The sequence below is a fragment of the Pteropus vampyrus genome, unplaced genomic scaffold, assembly GCF_000151845.1.
Source record: "Pteropus vampyrus isolate Shadow unplaced genomic scaffold, Pvam_2.0 Scaffold2, whole genome shotgun sequence".
NCBI classification, from domain to species: domain Eukaryota; kingdom Metazoa; phylum Chordata; class Mammalia; order Chiroptera; family Pteropodidae; genus Pteropus; species Pteropus vampyrus.
The window spans coordinates 35,034,630-35,052,994 of NW_011888783.1; the positions used below are offsets into that span (position 1 = coordinate 35,034,630).

The 18,365-nt window shown below is 33.4% G+C and overlaps 1 protein-coding gene across 5 annotated transcripts; it reads left to right on the forward strand.

Moving 5' to 3' along the window:
- The first annotated feature begins 317 nt into the window (after positions 1 to 317).
- On the forward strand, positions 318 to 16,777 carry MMADHC (methylmalonic aciduria and homocystinuria, cblD type). Of its 5 annotated transcripts, none has more exons than XM_011359504.2 (8): positions 318 to 480; positions 982 to 1,041; positions 5,489 to 5,633; positions 7,828 to 8,045; positions 10,529 to 10,634; positions 11,186 to 11,316; positions 14,954 to 15,040; positions 15,912 to 16,777. In XM_011359504.2, the coding sequence occupies exons 2-8, from the start codon at positions 1,033 to 1,035 to the stop codon at positions 16,104 to 16,106; spliced, it is 891 nt and encodes a 296-aa protein (XP_011357806.1). In that variant the 5' UTR covers positions 318 to 480; positions 982 to 1,032; the 3' UTR covers positions 16,107 to 16,777. The 5 variants fall into 5 exon arrangements, with proteins under 5 accessions (XP_011357806.1, XP_011357812.1, XP_011357823.1 ...); XM_011359510.2 differs by having other exon boundaries at positions 394 to 544; XM_023530187.1 differs by lacking the exon at positions 318 to 480 and adding an exon at positions 554 to 894.
- The last annotated feature ends 1,588 nt before the right edge of the window (positions 16,778 to 18,365 follow it).

Consider the following 18,365-nt stretch of genomic DNA (forward strand, 5'->3'; position numbering starts at 1 on the left):
TATGGGTCTGGTACGCAAAGAGAAAAACATAAGTGCCCTATGTATGCCCCAAAACAGTGATTAGTGGAAAAGAAACAATTAAGATACAAAGAACAGAAGACTATCATCTCCTGGGGACTGTAACAAAGTCTTGGGATGAGGGGAATCTATCAAATAGATCAAGGAATTGATGAACGAAATGCTATGACCGCCTAAGCCACATCAGGAGCCGTCGTCCCGGTTCTCCCAAGTCACCCTCGCCTCAGCTTTTCGGCTCCCACATCGTAGGCCCGGGACTCCCCAACGGAAGGCGGCTCTGCGCAGGCCTACTACGCGCGTGCGCATCATCGGCTCGACGATCCTTCGCATCAACGCTCTCGGAAGCGACTTCTTCAGCCTGGTCACTGCCGGCGTAGGCGCTGTCACGGCTGCCGTCGCCGCCGCCATTTTGACGGCGGAAGAGTCGGGGTCTGGGACTGCCGAAGGCGGTGGTGGTGACTGGTATGGATGGTTTCCGCCCGCGGTAGCCCCTCCAAATTGGCCCGTCTTCGGGCCACAGCTCTCGGTATTGCCTCCATCCCCACAGGGCCTCTGCTGCTGTCCCCAGTCGTCCTGTCACTCTGTCGTTAGGCTCTTTTTGCTTCTCACCCTTCCCCTCGACTCGAACCTTGGCGAGTAGTAGTTGTCCGGCTGCCCGGACCTGTGTTAAAAGGCCCGCTTGGACCCCCGGGACTCTGTCCTGGCCCCGGCTTCCCACTCCCCGCCTCGATCCAGTCTGAGTCATCTTCAGCGGGCGCAAACCAGGCCGGCGAAGAGCTGCGGGCTTCCCCAGGGCGGGGGTCTGTGCCCTGTGGACCCTGGGGTTGAATTCTGGCCTGCTTGGGTTTCGATCCTGTCGTGATGGGGGAACACACGGTAGGAGATGGTGGGCGTCACGCGAGCGGTCTGTTGTTAGAGCTTAATCCGTCACAAGCCTGTTTCGTTTGTTTTGTCCTTTCCCAGGAATAACTTTACAAAACGAAAGATATTTTGCGTCTGCCTTCTGCGCTAGAAATGGCCAATGTGAGTAGTCTCTTTAGAAGCAGTATAGTAAAATTCTACAGCTTGGGAACCTGCTAGGAAATATTGGAGGGATGGGTTTAATTAGGATGGTTTGGTAGCGTAATATTTTTCGTACTTAGACTTAGTGGATCGAAAATGTCAAAAGAAGCAAGGGGTGTGAAAATTATGTTAGTGTCCTTTGAAGATAATTTGAATACATTCTTTTCAATACAAATGTACGTGTTTCTACAAATTCAGTTTTATAAATACAGTGCCAGCATCCCTTCAGTATTTTTAAAGGACATTGTTTCAGTAAATATTTATAATCTACTTGTAAGCTGTTTTTTATTTCTTTTGTTTGCCAGACTGAAAGTTTTTGTAGCAGTTTCAGGAGAGCAAGTAACCTTCCAAATCTTACAAAACAAGAGCAAGAGATATTATTCACATAGACCAGAAGTGTTTATTTACTGTAACTGTCCGGTGATTAATCAGACACGTCCTACTGTAAGTAGGGCACAAGAGACGTGTGAAAACAGCTACAGAAAAAGTAGAAAGTAAGAATTTTTTAAAAGCAGTACAGAGGTACAGTGCAGGATCAGAGTTATGTGGAGAGGAGAAAGTAGTAGAGTCTTGGGATCACTTAGTCCCAGAAGCATTTAATTTGAGTTTTTGAAAGATGGGTGGAATTAAGGTAATCTGAGATTTAAGTGAGAAGAACGAGAGGTATAGTCAAAGACACCCCCCTATGAAAAATCAAGTCAGTTCTATCTTCCTGAGTATAAGAGGATGCGAATGAGATTAGTGGGAAATAAGTTTAGCTTGTGGAGTTTGGGTCAAGTAATGGAGAGCCTTGAATGCCAAACTCAGTAATTTAAACTTTAGTCTTTAAATTGTGGTGATTTGATCAGAGCTGTGTGTTAGGAAAATTGATAATAACAGTTACCCAGGATAGTATTCCTGTAATTGAACACGATATATTAAATAAGAGTCTAATGATGCGACTGTAGGGACAAGTTATAAAAGTAGACTGTGAGTGTTGGCCACGTTTTAAGGTGAATTTTTACCTAACCATAACCACAGAAGGGGTATATTATAAAAGAAGAATGTGGTACTCTCAAAGGAGAGACATTAAATAGAATGGAATGCTAATATTTGACCTGGCTTTATTTTGATTTAAATGAATAAATTAGTTAAGTAGGGTGAATATTTTGAAGATATTTTCATAAATCCTTTTATTGTTAGAAAGGAGTTCAGATAAAAATTTTAATATTCAAATGTGCTTTTAAAATTTTGTTAATGTGCATTGGAAATCCTGAATGGATATTAACAATGAAATATGCAGACATGTGTGTTCTTCAACAATTTAGTTAGCATACGTAGCAAGAGTCATAAATGTCCATTTTTCAGAGGCTAGACAGGTAAATTAAGAGTACTTGGTGGCGATTTTGACAAACTGAAGTGCTCATTTCTGATATGAGGAGAGTAGCAGCCTTTCCTTAGCTGCAGTGATTTGTTGCTAAATAATGCCATTTGGGAATGTGAATCTAGTGCTGCCAGATATTCTGAGTTTTCAAGAACAGTCAAAATTCTGGACCTTTTATGTGAAATCTCACAATTTCTCAATGTGGATATTTAGTTCAAATTTCTTGTAACATTGTAGACCACACGAAAATGTCTGTGGATGGATATGGATGCTTTTCACAGATGACTAGTTTTCAGTCTTTGATGTAGACCATATTTTCTTCTCAAATAACCAAAAGCAATATTTAGTCCTAAAACAGTGTCTAAAGGACTGTTCTTCTTTATATACTAATAAGGATTTTAAAATTAAATCTGAATAGCCTGTCATCTTCCCAAATCTAGACACCTAGGTTTGTTTGATGTTAGTCATATATAAAACACACACTTCTTGAACTAAAATAAACTGGCTCTTCTAATTTTTGAGCTCTTTTGTTGGCTATACCTTTCAATTATTATATTCACCAACTGACACAATGTCATAAAATCTGTCAAGTTTGCTCAAAATACTTCACATACACAGTAAAGGATTTGAGAATCATATAGGTTAAAGGGTAAATTTTGAAACAAACTGGTACTGTTATCAACTGTCTCTTTCAGTAGACAAATTAAATACTGGTTTATTTTACACTAAAATGAAACTTGGTGATTAGATTTTTTTTAGACTTGGAACAGAACTCACATTTTGTTATATAGCGTTTGTTAAAAGTTTTACCATCAAGAGAAAATATCAAAATAGAATCTAGGGCCTTGGTACTCAGTGGCTAACATAATTTTTAATAACATTAGGTAGTTTTTAAAATAATTTGGATAATCTTTCTATTTGTTTTTGCTTGGAAAGCAATGTGAATGTGAAGGATCACAAATAATGTTTTAATAATTATACTTAAACTAATGTTAATAATGGTATGTAGAAGTGTTGTGAAAACTAAATAAAACAGTGCATACGAAGCACTTAGCACAAGACCTGGCCCCTAGTAACCAACATCTAGTATTTACTATTTAATATTGCTCCCTTCAGCTAATCTCTTATTGAGCCTCTTATTATTTTGAGGCTTTGCTCAAATATTTTTGGAATTTAAAATTTTCAGTTGCCTTTAGATCCTGAGGCATATTCAGTCTGTTAAATGTCTTCAGTTGTAAAGGTAAATTTATAGTATTATAGGAATACTCAAAAGTCTGAGTTCACCTAGTAGGTAAAAAGCCTAATAATTACCATTTTTGACTCTTTGGGCAGGTTTGGGACAGACTCAAGGGAAGATACTTAAATTTTCACTTGAGCAGAATGCTCTAGAGACATGCCTTGCACTTTGGAGAACATAAAGGAGGTTCTATTTATCCAGGTCTTGAAGAAAGTTAGAATTTATACAGCTTAGGGAAAAGGGCAATGTAACTGAAGAAATCTTGTGACCATATAAAAGAAGGCATAGAAATATGGGAAATGTTGGATAGATATTTTTATGTGACTAAAGGGTAGAGTAAAGGAAGGGAGGGTAATATTAGAAATTATTTCAGAGAGCTAGAAAGACCAGTTAGGATGTTCTCTTGTACTTATTGTAAGAAATAAAGTCAGAAAGAACATATGGGTTGGATTTCAGAATACTGTGTGAAAGGGAAAAAAGAATGATTCTAAGGCATCAGATAGCTAGACTAGTTCATCATCCTGGTAAATAGTTTTCATACCACTTCTCTAACCTCACTCCAGTTTATTCTCCATACTGCCCTGAATGGTACATTCCTTAAAATATCCTTATGTTTATCAGTTTACTCCATTCCTTGCCTATAGAATAAAATTTCTGATTTAAAATTTTGATATAACAGGCCATTTACTGTCTATGTCAAATATAAAGCCTTTCATAGGTACCCACAAGTTAACTTTCGGATTTTTACTTTACCTCCCCTATATCTTCCCTCACTGAACTTGTCACTCTTCTAAGTATACCTTTTATGGCTCCATAACTTTATTCCCGAAAGTCACTCATTGAAATGCCCCCTTTCCCCTACAAATTTCAGCTGTTTCTTCAAAACCTAGTTTTTCCTCCATGAAACTTTTTTCTGTTACTTCAAGGATCTCTTAATTATTCAGATCTTTTAATAACATTTTTACAGATGTTATTCTTATATTTTTCCCACTAAACTAAGAGCGTGCAATTTTTTTTAATTTAAAAAGCCATATAGTAAATACTTTTGGTTTTGTGGACAATAGAGTGTCCGTGCAACTAAACTCTGCCATTATGGCGTAAAAGTAGCCATAGACAATACATAAATAAATGGGTGTGGCTGTGTCACAATAAACTATTTACCAAAACAAACAGTAGGCTGTATTTGGCTGTAGTTTGCCAACCCCTGAATTAATGTATTCTGACCCAGATATTTTGTTAAAAGTTTATAAATGAAAGATGTTTACATATTCATCTATTATAACTGACCTCAGAGTCTGGGAAATGAACATAGGAACAGAAAATATACCACAGAGGTATGTGCTGAAATGGAAGAAATTGGGCATTGCCATAAATCAAGACAAAAGATAGCATGGGAGTTCATTAGCACCATTTATAGCAGTAAAAGAAAAGAAGAATTAGAAAGTAAACAGGTTTTAGTCCTAGGAAAGGTTTTGAAAGAATCTTATTAGTTGTGCTACCTTTTTAGTGTTGCTAAATGGGGCAACTTTTAGAGATTCCTATTCTCTGTGGCTTTTGTGATCTTGGCCTTTATTGGAAAAGCTAGATACTTAAACCCAAAGAAACATTATTTGTTTTTTTTTTAATATTCATGTTTATTTCTTAAATTTTAAATACACATAATGCTTGTCATGTGGCAAGTACTCAATAGTAGAATATATAGTAGAATTTTAGACACATCGCATTGTGAAGTTTTGCAAGAGATTGTCTCAGCAAGTATAACATTTATATCCAGAGCAAATAATTTAAATTTTCGTGTCATTTCTTAGGTGCTCTGTAACAGAGCCAGACTGGTTTCCTATCTCCCAGGATTGTACTCTTTAGTTAAAAGGGTTGTCAATCCCAAAGCCTTTTCAACTGCAGGATCTTCAGGTTCTGATGAGCCTCATGTAGCCACTGCACCTCCTGATATATGTAAGTAAATGTTATCATTGTTTCACTTGTAATTGTCTCATAACATCCTGAGTTATGTTTTCTGTAATATTTCTTTTTAAGGTTTTATAGACTTTCTAAAGTTGAATTTATCCCTTGAAAATAAAATCAGAGCTCTGACCAAATATATCAGAAAGCTACAACATGAAAAAGAATGAATATTGATTTCTTAAACTTTAGTTTCTGTCTTCAAATACATAGTCTTTTCAAATCTTCTTTTAATCCTATTAAATGTTTACTGCTTTTTGCCACTCTTTACTGAATTTCTTAAATACAGCTAGCGCTTTTTATACATGTGTTTATTGAATCGACAACTTACCCGCTATCTACAAAGGCTGCTTCTTCTAATCTGTTTTGCACACCACCATCATATTAATCATTCTGTAACATTTTAATCATGTTACTTCTTGATAAACCTTGGTTATCTTCTCACTGCTTTCAGTAGCATTTCCCCAACTGTCTGTCCTCAAGCAATGAAAATTTCTCAAGGTCAAAAAAATTTTTTAAATTTCTTTGATTAGGTAAATTTGAGAAATGCTATATGCCATAGTCCTATCTTAGAGGTTTATAAGGCACACTAAAATATTAAGGGAGGACTCTTAGAAATTTAATGTAATGTATCCTAAAAGGATTGGGCATGGAATCCTTTTATTCATGCAACACGTTACTTAAAATGTAATATAAGTTTACTTGGGCATGCAAAGCCTTCCCTAGTTTTCTTGCCCCAGTTTAATAACTCCAACTCTGTTTATTCTCCAATAGATATTATCTGAAGGCTAAACATATATGTATCATAAACAAAAAATTTGTTGTCATCAGAACATATAAAGGGTTAAAGGATTTGCATCTTTAATATATAAAGAAATTTTATGGACCAATAAGAAAAAGAAAAACCCAGTAGAAAACTGAACAAAAAAATTTTTAAATGGATATGAACAGACTTTCTGAAAGAGAAAACTTAAATGACCAGTACATGTGAAAATATGCTCAAATCCACTATGAATGAATATGGGATATTTATTTTCTTTCAGGAGACTATTCGATCTGAAGTTAAAACCCATCTTGTTCAAAAATAGCTAATATGTTTTCACTTATGAACTAACTCCAGTCAATCATTAGTGGCTATCCAGAGCCTTATTACTCAATATTTTCTTCAGACTAGTAGCATCGACATCATTTGGGAAGTTGTTAGAAACGAAAAATCTTGAGCCCTACTCCTGACCTACTAAATCAGAATCTGCATTTTTATAAGATCTAAGATAATTCTTAAATACTTAGAAGTTTGAGAAGTATTGGGGTGTTGGGTTAAGAATTATGAGACAGTATCTGGGTTCAGCAGGAAAGCATTTCATGATGGATGATGTCTCAGGTGTGGAAGAGAGATATGGTGGTACAGTTTATTTAGTGATGGAGCAACCATGTTAACATGACCATTTTTAGTCACTCAGTTTGGGCAGAGTATTAAAAAATATTTTTATTGCCAACTGTCTTCAGCAATAATGCCTTTCTGTAAACAGAACTCCTACTCTTGAGTATTTTTTTATTTGGTTTACTACGTTATTCTTTTATGGATCTTTTTTTAATTTTTCACCAGTTAGGATATTTTTAAAGTTTTAAGTGAATAAAGTAACGTGGTCTTTTTTTCTATATGTGTTTAGTCCATATTAACTCATGTACCTGGTAAACATGGCATTTTGTCACATTGGTTCACACAAGATTTTTTTCCCATCTCATTAATGTTTTCTGCCACCAGGTAATAGCTCCACACCCCTCCCTAACGGATAACCCCTCTTTAAGTTTAGTGTGGTGTCTTTTAGATCTTTTTTTTCTGAATTACTCTGACTTAGCTTTTCTTTTAATGTAATATAGCTTGGACTTCATTCAATATCAGTAAAAATTTACTGTATTCTTTTTAATGGCTATCAAGCATTACATGATATAGATTACAGTATTTTATTGAATCTCCTAATAATGGACTTGCCTTTGAACTGACAACTGGTTGCTTTGATTAGTGTTTTGGAAATGACTTTAACGATATTCACACAGGAAAGCAAATTTCAAATATATATCATTTAGGTAAAAAATGTTTAATTGTAAGAAGAGCACTTATTCTTTTGGTTTACCAGTGCATGAGACTGTTAAGGAGAAAATAATTCATTATGTTATTTCCTTTCAGGCTCTCGAACAATATGGCCTGATGAAACTATGGGACCATTTGGACCTCAAGATCAGAGATTCCAGCTTCCTGGGAACATAGGTTTTGATTGTCACCTCAATGGGACCATGTCACAAAAGAAAAGCCAGGTTCATAAAACTTTACCTGATATTCTAGCAGAACCTTTATCAAGTGAAAGACATGAGTTTGTGATGGCACAATATGTGAATGAATTTCAGGTAAATTGTTAATATCACTTATTCTGTTTTTCTAACCAATACATTATTAATTTTTGTTTACTACAAACATTGCTTTCACTGAAAAAGTAAAAAAACATAATTCCAATGTATACAAAAACAACATATATAGATTTTAAGAAATTGGAATTGTCCTATACATCGTGTTCACAATAACTTTTTTTATTTTAGATTACAGTCTTTTTTCAATAATTAAATAATTCTTCAAAAATGTCTTTTTTAATAACTGTTTCATCCAATTCAGATAGTTTAATTATTTTTATATTACCAGAAATTAAGATTGCTTGTTTTTCACATTTATAAATGGTAATTATAATTTGTATATGGACCAAATTTCTACTAGTTTTATCTTCCTCTAGCCATTTAAAAACTTAAGAAAATTTTGAGATCTCTGGAATTTTTCAGATATAGCCTAAAAAGTAAGACTTACAGATTTTTTAAAAAAACAATTTCTGAGGAGTTTTTTAATGAGTTTTTTAAACTGGTGTTGTTTCATTGCCCAATCAAGTAGAAAGCTACATGCAATTCAGAGTCTGTCAAATCTGAAGTCCATATTATAAATTTTTATATTTCTACCTCATTTCAGGCTGAGTTTTTTGTATTTCTTATAAATTTTTATATTTCTACCTCATTTCAGGCCGAGTTTTTTGTGTGTTTGTTTGTTTTTTATAAAAACCATATTAAAAGCAATAACCCCTTACAATTAGTATGGACTATATCAGATAACCTAATATTGGGACACATTCGACCTCTCCTGACTTTTTCCTCTCAAAATAATTCCTTCTCATTTTTCTTGGCTTCTCGTCTGTCTACCAATTACACGATATTTCCCGTACATTTTTATTCTTCATGTAAATTACTGCCTGGTCACTTATTCCCATCACTTCGTTCACAGGCTGCGTTTTGATAATTTCTAACTTAATATTTCTGTTTCTGACATTTCTAGTTCTATATTTCTATCTTCCTGTTAAATGTCTTTATCTGAATGTCTCACAGGTCCCCAGATTTTGCATATCTAATACTGAATTAGCCTTTTTTTCTCTCAAATCCTGTCCTTATTTCCATATTATAATTTGTCCACCCACTGTTCCAGGATAAAAATTATAGTGCCAACCTTGATTCCGCTCTCCATCATACCCCCACAGATAGTAATAAAATCTCATTGCTTTTATCTCTTAAAGTAGCTTTTAAATTGTCTCTTTTTAATTCTCACTAATATTGCCAGAGTTCCAGGCTACCTTATCTTACCTAGATTCTTAGAGGCATTGTAGTATAATGGACTATGGAGATAGGATAAATCTGGATTCAAAGGTTAGCTCTGCTGTTTACTTGATTTTGTGACCTTCAGAAAATTATTTACCTTTCTAAGCCTCTGTTTCTTTATATGTAAAATGGGGATAATAATAATCTTTGGCTCACAGAGTTGTTAGGAGGATTAAATGTGAAAGTGTGTATAAAGCAATAAGCAGTTAATAAGTTGGCTTTTACTAGTCTTATATCACCTGCTCCCCCTCATCACCATACATCCTCCACAGTAATGTTAGCATTAGCTTTTTGTATCTTACCTTGCTATTTCTCATTGCTTCTAAAGTGAGAATTTCTTAATGTAACATAAATGGTTTTCCACAGTTTGACCTTTTCCTTTCCTCTCCTGCCTCACACCACTTCCTACTCTCTCTGCACCCCAGTCACAGCATACTTTTCATTTTTTTAAAATACACTTTTGTTTGACCATCGCACGCCTTATGTCTTGTTGGACTGTTTTTCTTTCTGAGCTCCTAACCTATATTTCACCTATTCTTTTTTTATCAAACATGCAAATTAACATATAGCTCAAATATGATGATTTCAACCTTTTCCTGCTTTCTCCCAGCAAAGCAAGTTTCTTCTCCATCTGTACTGCTAGAATATTTTCTTCATAACTCTGTAGTACTTTTCATATTGGATTGCATATCGTTCATGCCATTTTTCTTCTACTAACTCTGATATATTTATTAGGGAAGACTAGGTTTTTTACCATCATAATGCCTACTCTGATATATAATAGGTGCCCAGTAAATTTCAGTTGCAGAAAAGCCTCTAAACTCTTCCTATAGGAGAAGCTGTATATTTAATCATGTTATTTTGTAAGTTAGTGTTATCCCCATTTTACAGAATACAGAATGAAAGAAAAGAAAGGAATATTAAATACAAGAGGTAACATTATAAGACACTATTACAGTATGTTAGTTCATTTCTTAGCCAACTTGTATTTGTATCAAGTTGTTTCTTTTTTTTTTTTTTTAGAATTTTCAGATCTTTTATTCGTCATAGAGAAAAGTTTAGGTATGTAAGAAAACACTGAATATCACACCACCAACAGATTAGAATTTTTAAAACTTTTTAGGGAAGACAGGTTTATAACAGGCAAGATAGTTTATTTTTGAACTCCAAATTTTTTTTACTTAATGTCTTTTTCTTCTTAGGGTAATGGTGCACCTGTTGAACAAGAAATTAACAGTGCGGAAACTTACTTTGAAAGTGCCAAAGTAGAGTGTGCAATCCAGACATGTCCAGAATTGCTGCGAAGAGGTTTATTGTGCTTTTATGCATTTTACACTAACATGTATTAGAGAGTGACTCTAATTTTTTAATGTGTTGAAAAATGTACTCCATAAGAATTGTAATGCTTTGTATTTTACTTAATATTTTAACATGTCTGATGCGGCATAATTGCATTGCCAGATAAGGCCTTCAAATGATAGGAATAGTAGAATTTTTATAACTTTTTCCCTAAAGCTTTCCCTCTATTCCTGGGGGTGATTATTACAGCTATAATTTCATGAGCTGATACATAATACCAAGAAAAATCTTTATAAACTTTCTGAAAATTATAAGACTAATAACATGTAACCCTACTTACCCTTCAGAATTGTTGGCAGTAATGTTTCAGTTCATCCAGCAAGAGAAGTAAACCAAAACGAAGTTTATTTAATCCTTATCAAAAATAATATGCATTTATAAACCTAATTTGGTATCATCATAATTTAATCATCATTTTTCCAAGGAAATATTTATATGACTATGTTGTTTATAAAAAATATATATATGTTTTCTTCCTGAATTTTCATTCTTATTTATAGATTTTCAGTCACTGTTTCCAGAAGTAACCACCAACAAACTAATGATTCTGACTGTAACACAGAAAACTAAGAATGATATGACTATTTGGAGTGAGGAGGTAGAAAACGAAAGAGAAATGCTCTTAGAAAAGGTAATTCTTTCAATTGCTGACAATTTAATTTTATAACCAATGTTTTAAAATGTTGGGTGTCTTTTCTAGCCTTTATTAATTCTCTGCAACTTATTTTAGTACCAGAGGACTTAACATCTTTTCTGAGAATAACAATGCCACATTTTTTTTTTTAGTATAATTGAACAACCTAGATTTTGTCTGGTGCTTTTCTCTCACGCTTTTTTTTTTTTTTTTTTTTTTGAGTTTAGGTCTGTTTTAGGAAATTTGGAAAATAGAGTAAGAACATCAAAAAAATAAAATAAACTCTTCATACCCATGAACTCTCTGATTCTCCGCTCTCCCTCCTTATGTTTCTCTCTTTAAAGCATGTTAAATAAAACATGGAAATTACCACAGCCTTTTTTAAGAAGTAAGCAGTAACTGTGTATCATATGATGATCACAAAAATTATATACCCACATTTTTTTTTCCTGTTTTTCGCTTTAACCCGAAGGTACGTTTTGACATCGTTCCATATCATTATACATAGATATGTTTTATTCTTTGTAAAAATCTATACATTGTATTACATTGTATAAGCAAACCATAAATTTTTTAAGTTACTTAAAATTTTACTTAGTAATTTATAAGTTGAAAATCAAGCTTTTGCTATTACAGTGAATATATTTGTACATATATTTTTTATGCACACACTTATATCTATAGATTCCTAAATAGGGAATTGCTGAATTAAGGAGTATATTTTTTTTATTTTAAATTTTGACAGATGCTGCCAATTTGCCTACCAAAATGATTGTCTTAGTGTATATGCTGTCACCCTAGCTTACCCTGGATATTAGCATTTCTTTTTATTTTTACTAATCTGAGAAATGATGAGGTAACTTAAAGTATTAGATATTAAAAAATATATAATTTCTGTAAGAGTTTGATGTTGGATTATATCAGGTTCTTTACAAGATAGAAAGGAATATTTCTGTGCCTGTATGACAAGTTAGGAATAACTCACTTGGGGATCTTAACTAACTATAGTTGAAAAATTACCATTACTAATTTCCATACATGATAATACTAGAAATCATTTTATATTTTCTCTAGGGTTTGATGTATGGTTCTCTTCATTAGTAAAAATATAATTTATACACTCAACAAAATATTTCATGGTAATGACTTCATAGTACTTAAAAGTCCCACATATAACTTTGCTAATAAATTTCACGTAGTAGTTAACAATATGAGCAAATTATATGCTAGTTAGCAAGGAAATTACAGAGTAGCATAAGACATTGTCTCTGATATGATAGAGATCTGAATTTAGAGAGTTGAATTTAAATAGGCGTTAACTCAATAAATTTTTCTATTCACATTTTGAGATAATGTTTAGTAAATATATACTTATCACTATCATTTAGTTACTAGAGAGCTTTCACAAGTGCATTGCACTAGTGGTCCTAAGTTTTGATCAGGTAAAGATTCTGCACCTCATTTAATACTAACCTTATTATAGTTGTACATCAATTTTAGGGCTTTGAAATGGCAACATGTTTTATCTTGTGATTTTTAATTTTATAATGACCGAACCTATTTTCTATGGAAAAAAAAGATTTTTCTATTTTAGATATGTTAGTGATTATTTTAGAACCACATATACCTTACTGTCCATGTAAGTATTTTGTTTTATGATTTAAATCTACTCTCTTTTTTTCCAGCAGATGTCAGTATTTGCTATTGATGAACAGAATTCTTAAGAGAAAAATACTTAAACTGGTTCTTTTTTGTGATGATTTGAGATTCAGTTAACCAAACAAACATTTGCATTGTTTTGCTCTCCCTGTAGTTTATGTGTATGGCACATCTCTTCATGACATTGATATATATTCTAATGACTTTTCTAGGTCATGTTCAGTAGTTTCCTTTTTTAAGAATGATGATTAATTAAATGCAACAGTAAGTGTAAATATTAAGTATAAAGGTAATCAAAATAATATAGTATTATCTTAATGTTTTTCATTAGTTTACAAGGAAGAATTGAGAGAAAATACATTGGCTTAAATTGTATACTTCTATAGCAGGCATTAATTCAATAAACTTTTTCTATAAAGAGCCAGATAGTAAATATGATAGGCTTTGTAATCTAAAAGGTCTCAACTACTCAACTTTACCCTTGTATTGTTAAAGCAACCACAGACAGTATATAAATGAACAGGCAGTGCTATGTTCCAGTAAAACTATTTACACAAATACACAGCCAGCTGGATTTGGCCCTCAGATTATAGCTTGCTAACCCCTTATTTAGGATATGGCCTATAATCCTAAAGCTTTGACTTTTGAGAATCTTAACTGAATGCCACACATGCTCAGTGAGGTCTCTCTACTATGAGTGGGCCAGAAATCTTATCTAGCACTGCACAGCCCTTGATATCACCATTTACCTCTCAGCCCCACAACGGGCACACTCTGCTAGGCCTTGCAGAATCTCATCTTGTGTATGCACAGCTCAGCCCTTGGCTATAGAACCAGGGCTAGTCGCTCTGCAGACTAGTCTGGAGCCTGTTTGCTCATCTCCCTCTTCTCCAGTACCCTGCCCCACAAATTCCAGATGCTTTAGCAGTCCGGAATCCTTGCTTTCTACCTCCTCAGCTCACTTCTTTGGAATTCACTTCTTTGCTTGGAATTCACTTCTTTGCCCTGTGACAAGGTATCCCCTATCAAAACGAGCAAATATGGGGATCACCTCATCAGTTTCCCTTCTCTCAAAGATTACAGTTTTTTCTGACTGTCATTCAGGGTCTAAAAACAGTTACCTCATATACTTTTGTCAGTTTTATAGTTTTCAGCAGATGGCAAGTTTGGTACCTATTGTTCTATTATGGCTGTAAGTGGAACTGTGTGCCATTCGTTTTAAACATTTATGATCTATCCTTTTTTTTTTTAACATTCTAACCTGGTCCTAATATTTGGTCCTATCTAGTTGTCATTTTTACTGGATAGACTTCTGATAAAGCTAATAAAGACATTATAGAAATTAGGATAGTAAGAACAAGATTTTGAATAGGTGATACATGCACATGGTATATAATAATTATATACTATACAAAAGATAACAAAAGGGTATATAATGAAAAATAAGCTCCCTGTACCCCATCTATCCATTTTTTCTATTATTTCTATGTGCCTTTTCAGAAATATTCCATGACTTTGTGAATGGATAGATGTGTTTTTGAAGGACACACAAACAAGTATGTATTTTTAAGCAACATTTATTCATATTAATGAATGGTTCAGATCTTTTAATTATGAATATTTTGTTTTTCCTTTCTTATTTCTAAAATTTCCATAGTGATACAAAATAGCAACTATAGCTTAACAAATTCAGAAGTTAATAGCACAGAACTGATTAGAAATAGTTCCTAAAACAGGAAATAATTTAAAAGAAAAAATACACAGTTCAGACTTTTTGAAAGGGAGGAAAGTGTTATATAAACCATTAATCTTTTGGACTGGTGATAATAATCTTATGACTTTACAGTCTGATTTATCAGTTTTAATTTTGATTAATCTTACTGAAGTCTCTATCTGAAACAAAAGATATTTTAAAATTTATTAAAAATAAAAATAATATGCTATCTTGAGCATATTATATCTTTTTCCTGTGCAGTTCATCAGTGGGGCTAAGGAAATATGCTATGCTCTTCGAGCTGAAGGCTATTGGGCTGACTTTATTGACCCATCATCTGGTTTGGCGGTGAGTAATTAAATACAATTTGAAAGCCAGATTATAGAATTTGAAATAGGAATGGGTTTTATTATAAAATTGTTTATAACTATATCCTTGGTAAAAATATATCACTTAAGACGTTTTTAAAACCTCACATTTTTATCCAGTCAAGTACCGCTATAAGTCAGTTGTATTCACAACAACTTAGAGAGACCTCTTATTGCTCACAGTTAAGTTTCTCCATCATTTTAAATTTTTTAATTCAAAATAATAATAGTTATTAATTTCCATTCTTGTTATTTAATTTACATCAAATTAATGTTTACTATTTGTTGAAAATTAGCAATCATTACTTAAGGAAGAAAAAATGTTTAGAATTAAAATATGGATGGTAAAAAAATATAAAAGTAACTTTTTGGGGAAATTAACATTTCTAAAGTTATACTTTGAAAATAAATCACTGTCATGGTCACATTTTAAATTCTGGGTATATCTTTTCATTAAAAATAGTAACTAATTTTTTTGAATCTGTTTCTTCTCAAAGTCAAGTGAGGTATTATAGACTAGACTTGAAACAAAAACCTTATTATGGAGTTTCCTTATCTTGAAAATGATATAGTTGTCCAAAGTTTATTGTATCTTTAAAGGTCATGTAGTATTATGCAATTGGTTCTAGATAACATGAAATTTGCTAGATCATTCAATTCACATTTCCAGAATGCACAGGTACTAGGAGGAGAAGAGGTGTTAGGGCAGTTTAGGTGTTGCATGTGACCTTTTTATTTATTTCATTTTTTAAATATTTGAAGTATTAAAATAGGTATGTGTTTGCATAAAGTTATTACTCCATTGTCTTTCTTGCTACTGAAAATATTGCTTCATTTCTTATTTCCTCCAGTTTTTTGGACCATATACAAACAACACTCTTTTTGAAACAGATGAACGCTATCGACATTTAGGATTCTGTGTTGATGATCTTGGCTGCTGTAAAGTGATTCGTCATAGTCTCTGGGGTTCCCATGTGGTTGTAGGAAGTATCTTTACAAATGCAACACCAGACAGCCATATTATAAAGAAATTGAGTGGAAACTAGCAGTAATGTCAAATAATTTGCTGTACTATTTCTACCAAACATTTGGATTGATCTATAAACACTGTCAAAGGCTTCAGTTTTTAAAATTTACTTATCTCCAGGTATTTATTGCAACATTTATGATTTTACGGTAATGGCAGTTGGTTTGTGATTTTTAAATTCAAATATTCATTCACATTGTCACTGACTACATGTTGAGCACATCCATATTGTACAGAATGCGGTGCTTAACGTGTAATCGGTGTAATCTATTGTTATTTCTCCCTTTTATTGGAAAAATCTCAGTTTTAATTATTTTTTCCAAAAATAAATCATGCATTTGGTTATGATATATATATTTTCATTGCAGCATTTTTAAAATACAATTCTTAAAGACTCCTACAAAACTATGATAGTAATCTTTTTAAAGTGTTTTTTTTTAATAAATGCATTAAAAATTCTAGATTTAGTGTAGATTTAAATTTTTCCAGTTTTCTTTTTTCTTTATTACCTGTTAATGTTCTTGTACCAGTCTGAGTATTACTTTGAAATAATGTACATGCAGGAAAAGAATAAGGATAATACTACATCTTTATGTATAAAACATATGAATCTCATCTTTATACATACCAAAAAAGTAATTTTTAACTCCTGGATTGTAATAAATAAATTTAGATTACTTTCAGACAAAACTATGCCTCTGTGCTAAATCATATCTTTCCAATTTTAGCAATAGATGGAAACTGCAGTACTTGATAGTACTCTGCTTCTTTTGTGACAGAGCTTGTTTATATAGAATTTTGAACTTTTAAAAAGTTCCTTTTCATTTTTGAGGCTTTTCCCAGTAGGACTAGAGACAAATCTCAGGAGAACAAGTAACTTCTATCAAATGAATTAATTGAAATGGATTTTTTCAGGTAAATGCCTGATTTTAAAAGGAATACATGGAGATGACCCAACTTTTAACTTTTATTACAACTTGACTTAAAACTGCTTCATTAACGTGTAGCTTGATTAATAAGTGTTGCCTATGATTCAAAGAGTAAGAGCTACAAAGTTTTCATTATGAAAAAGATGAAGTAGTGATTCCTATAGCATTTTGAAAAAATATATATTGAATTACAGTTGATATCCAAGGAGGAGTTGATTCCAGGACCACCTGCAGATAACTAAAATCCAAAGATGCTCACGTCCCTTATATAAAATGATGTAGAACAGTGCATACAGTTGGCTCTTCAAATGTGCAGATTCCCAACCGTAGGAGAAAAATAACTATTTTGCATCCGCAGTTGGTGAATCTGGATGTAAAACAGATAAGAGGATATGGAGGGCCTACTGCCTCTGTGTGTGTCTTTGTGTGCATGTGTGTGCACACATTTGCACATATCATAGTGCTTGATAAATTTTCATCTATGTAACCAGCACCCTGATCAAGACACAACATTACTAAACTTCGTAGGCTCATCCTGCTGCCTTCCAGGCGTTCCTCTCCACACTTGCCTCTCCCAAGGGCAACTACTATCTTGATTTCCTACAATATAAGTCGTTTTTTTCTGTTTCGATACTTTATACATATAAAACTATGTTCACTTTTGTGTCTGGCTTCGTTCACTCAACAATGTGAGATTAACCCTTATGATCATGAATAACCCTTATAGATTTGGGTGTCTGCAGAGGATCCTGGAACCAACCTGTTTGCATAGCTTTTACCTTCTCATTGGTTCTGAATTGGGACAGTTTTGCCCCTTGGAAATTTGGCGCTATCAGGAGACATTTTTGATTGTCACAGCTGTGGGGCTAGGAGGTACTACAGGCATCTAGTAGGTAGAGGCCATCGATGCTGCAAAACATCTACAATGCAAAGGCCAATCCCACAACAGAGTTATTTGATCCCTTGCTTTGCACCACTCTCATTGTTTGTAACATGCATATTGCTTATTTAAGCACTTCCTACCTTGCACCATTCTTTGAGCCATGTTACCTTGAAAGTTCTACATTTGCTTTAACAATTCTGAAGTTCCTTCTACTGATCGAAAAGGATATCACTTCCTACAGGTGGCCATGGCTATATACTGTATTGTATATGATTAGGGCTGTGGTCCTTTTATCATCTTGCTTTCTAACAGGATTTCTACAAAGAGTATGAGAAGCAGTTACTACCAATTAAAATTAGTTTCCTAAAATGTTATGGCGATATCAAGGTTTGGGAAATCAATCCCAAGGGATTCTTGCTGATAGTAGGAGAAAGTGATTGATTATATTGTACTGCAGTGAGAAAAC

Coding starts and splice junctions, on each gene's coding strand:
- MMADHC (XM_011359495.2), top strand. Junction 10,635..11,185: donor TCCAGAATTGCTGCGAAGAG/GTTTATTGTGCT, acceptor TCTTATTTATAG/ATTTTCAGTCACTGTTTCCA. Junction 15,041..15,911: donor ACCCATCATCTGGTTTGGCG/GTGAGTAATTAA, acceptor TATTTCCTCCAG/TTTTTTGGACCATATACAAA.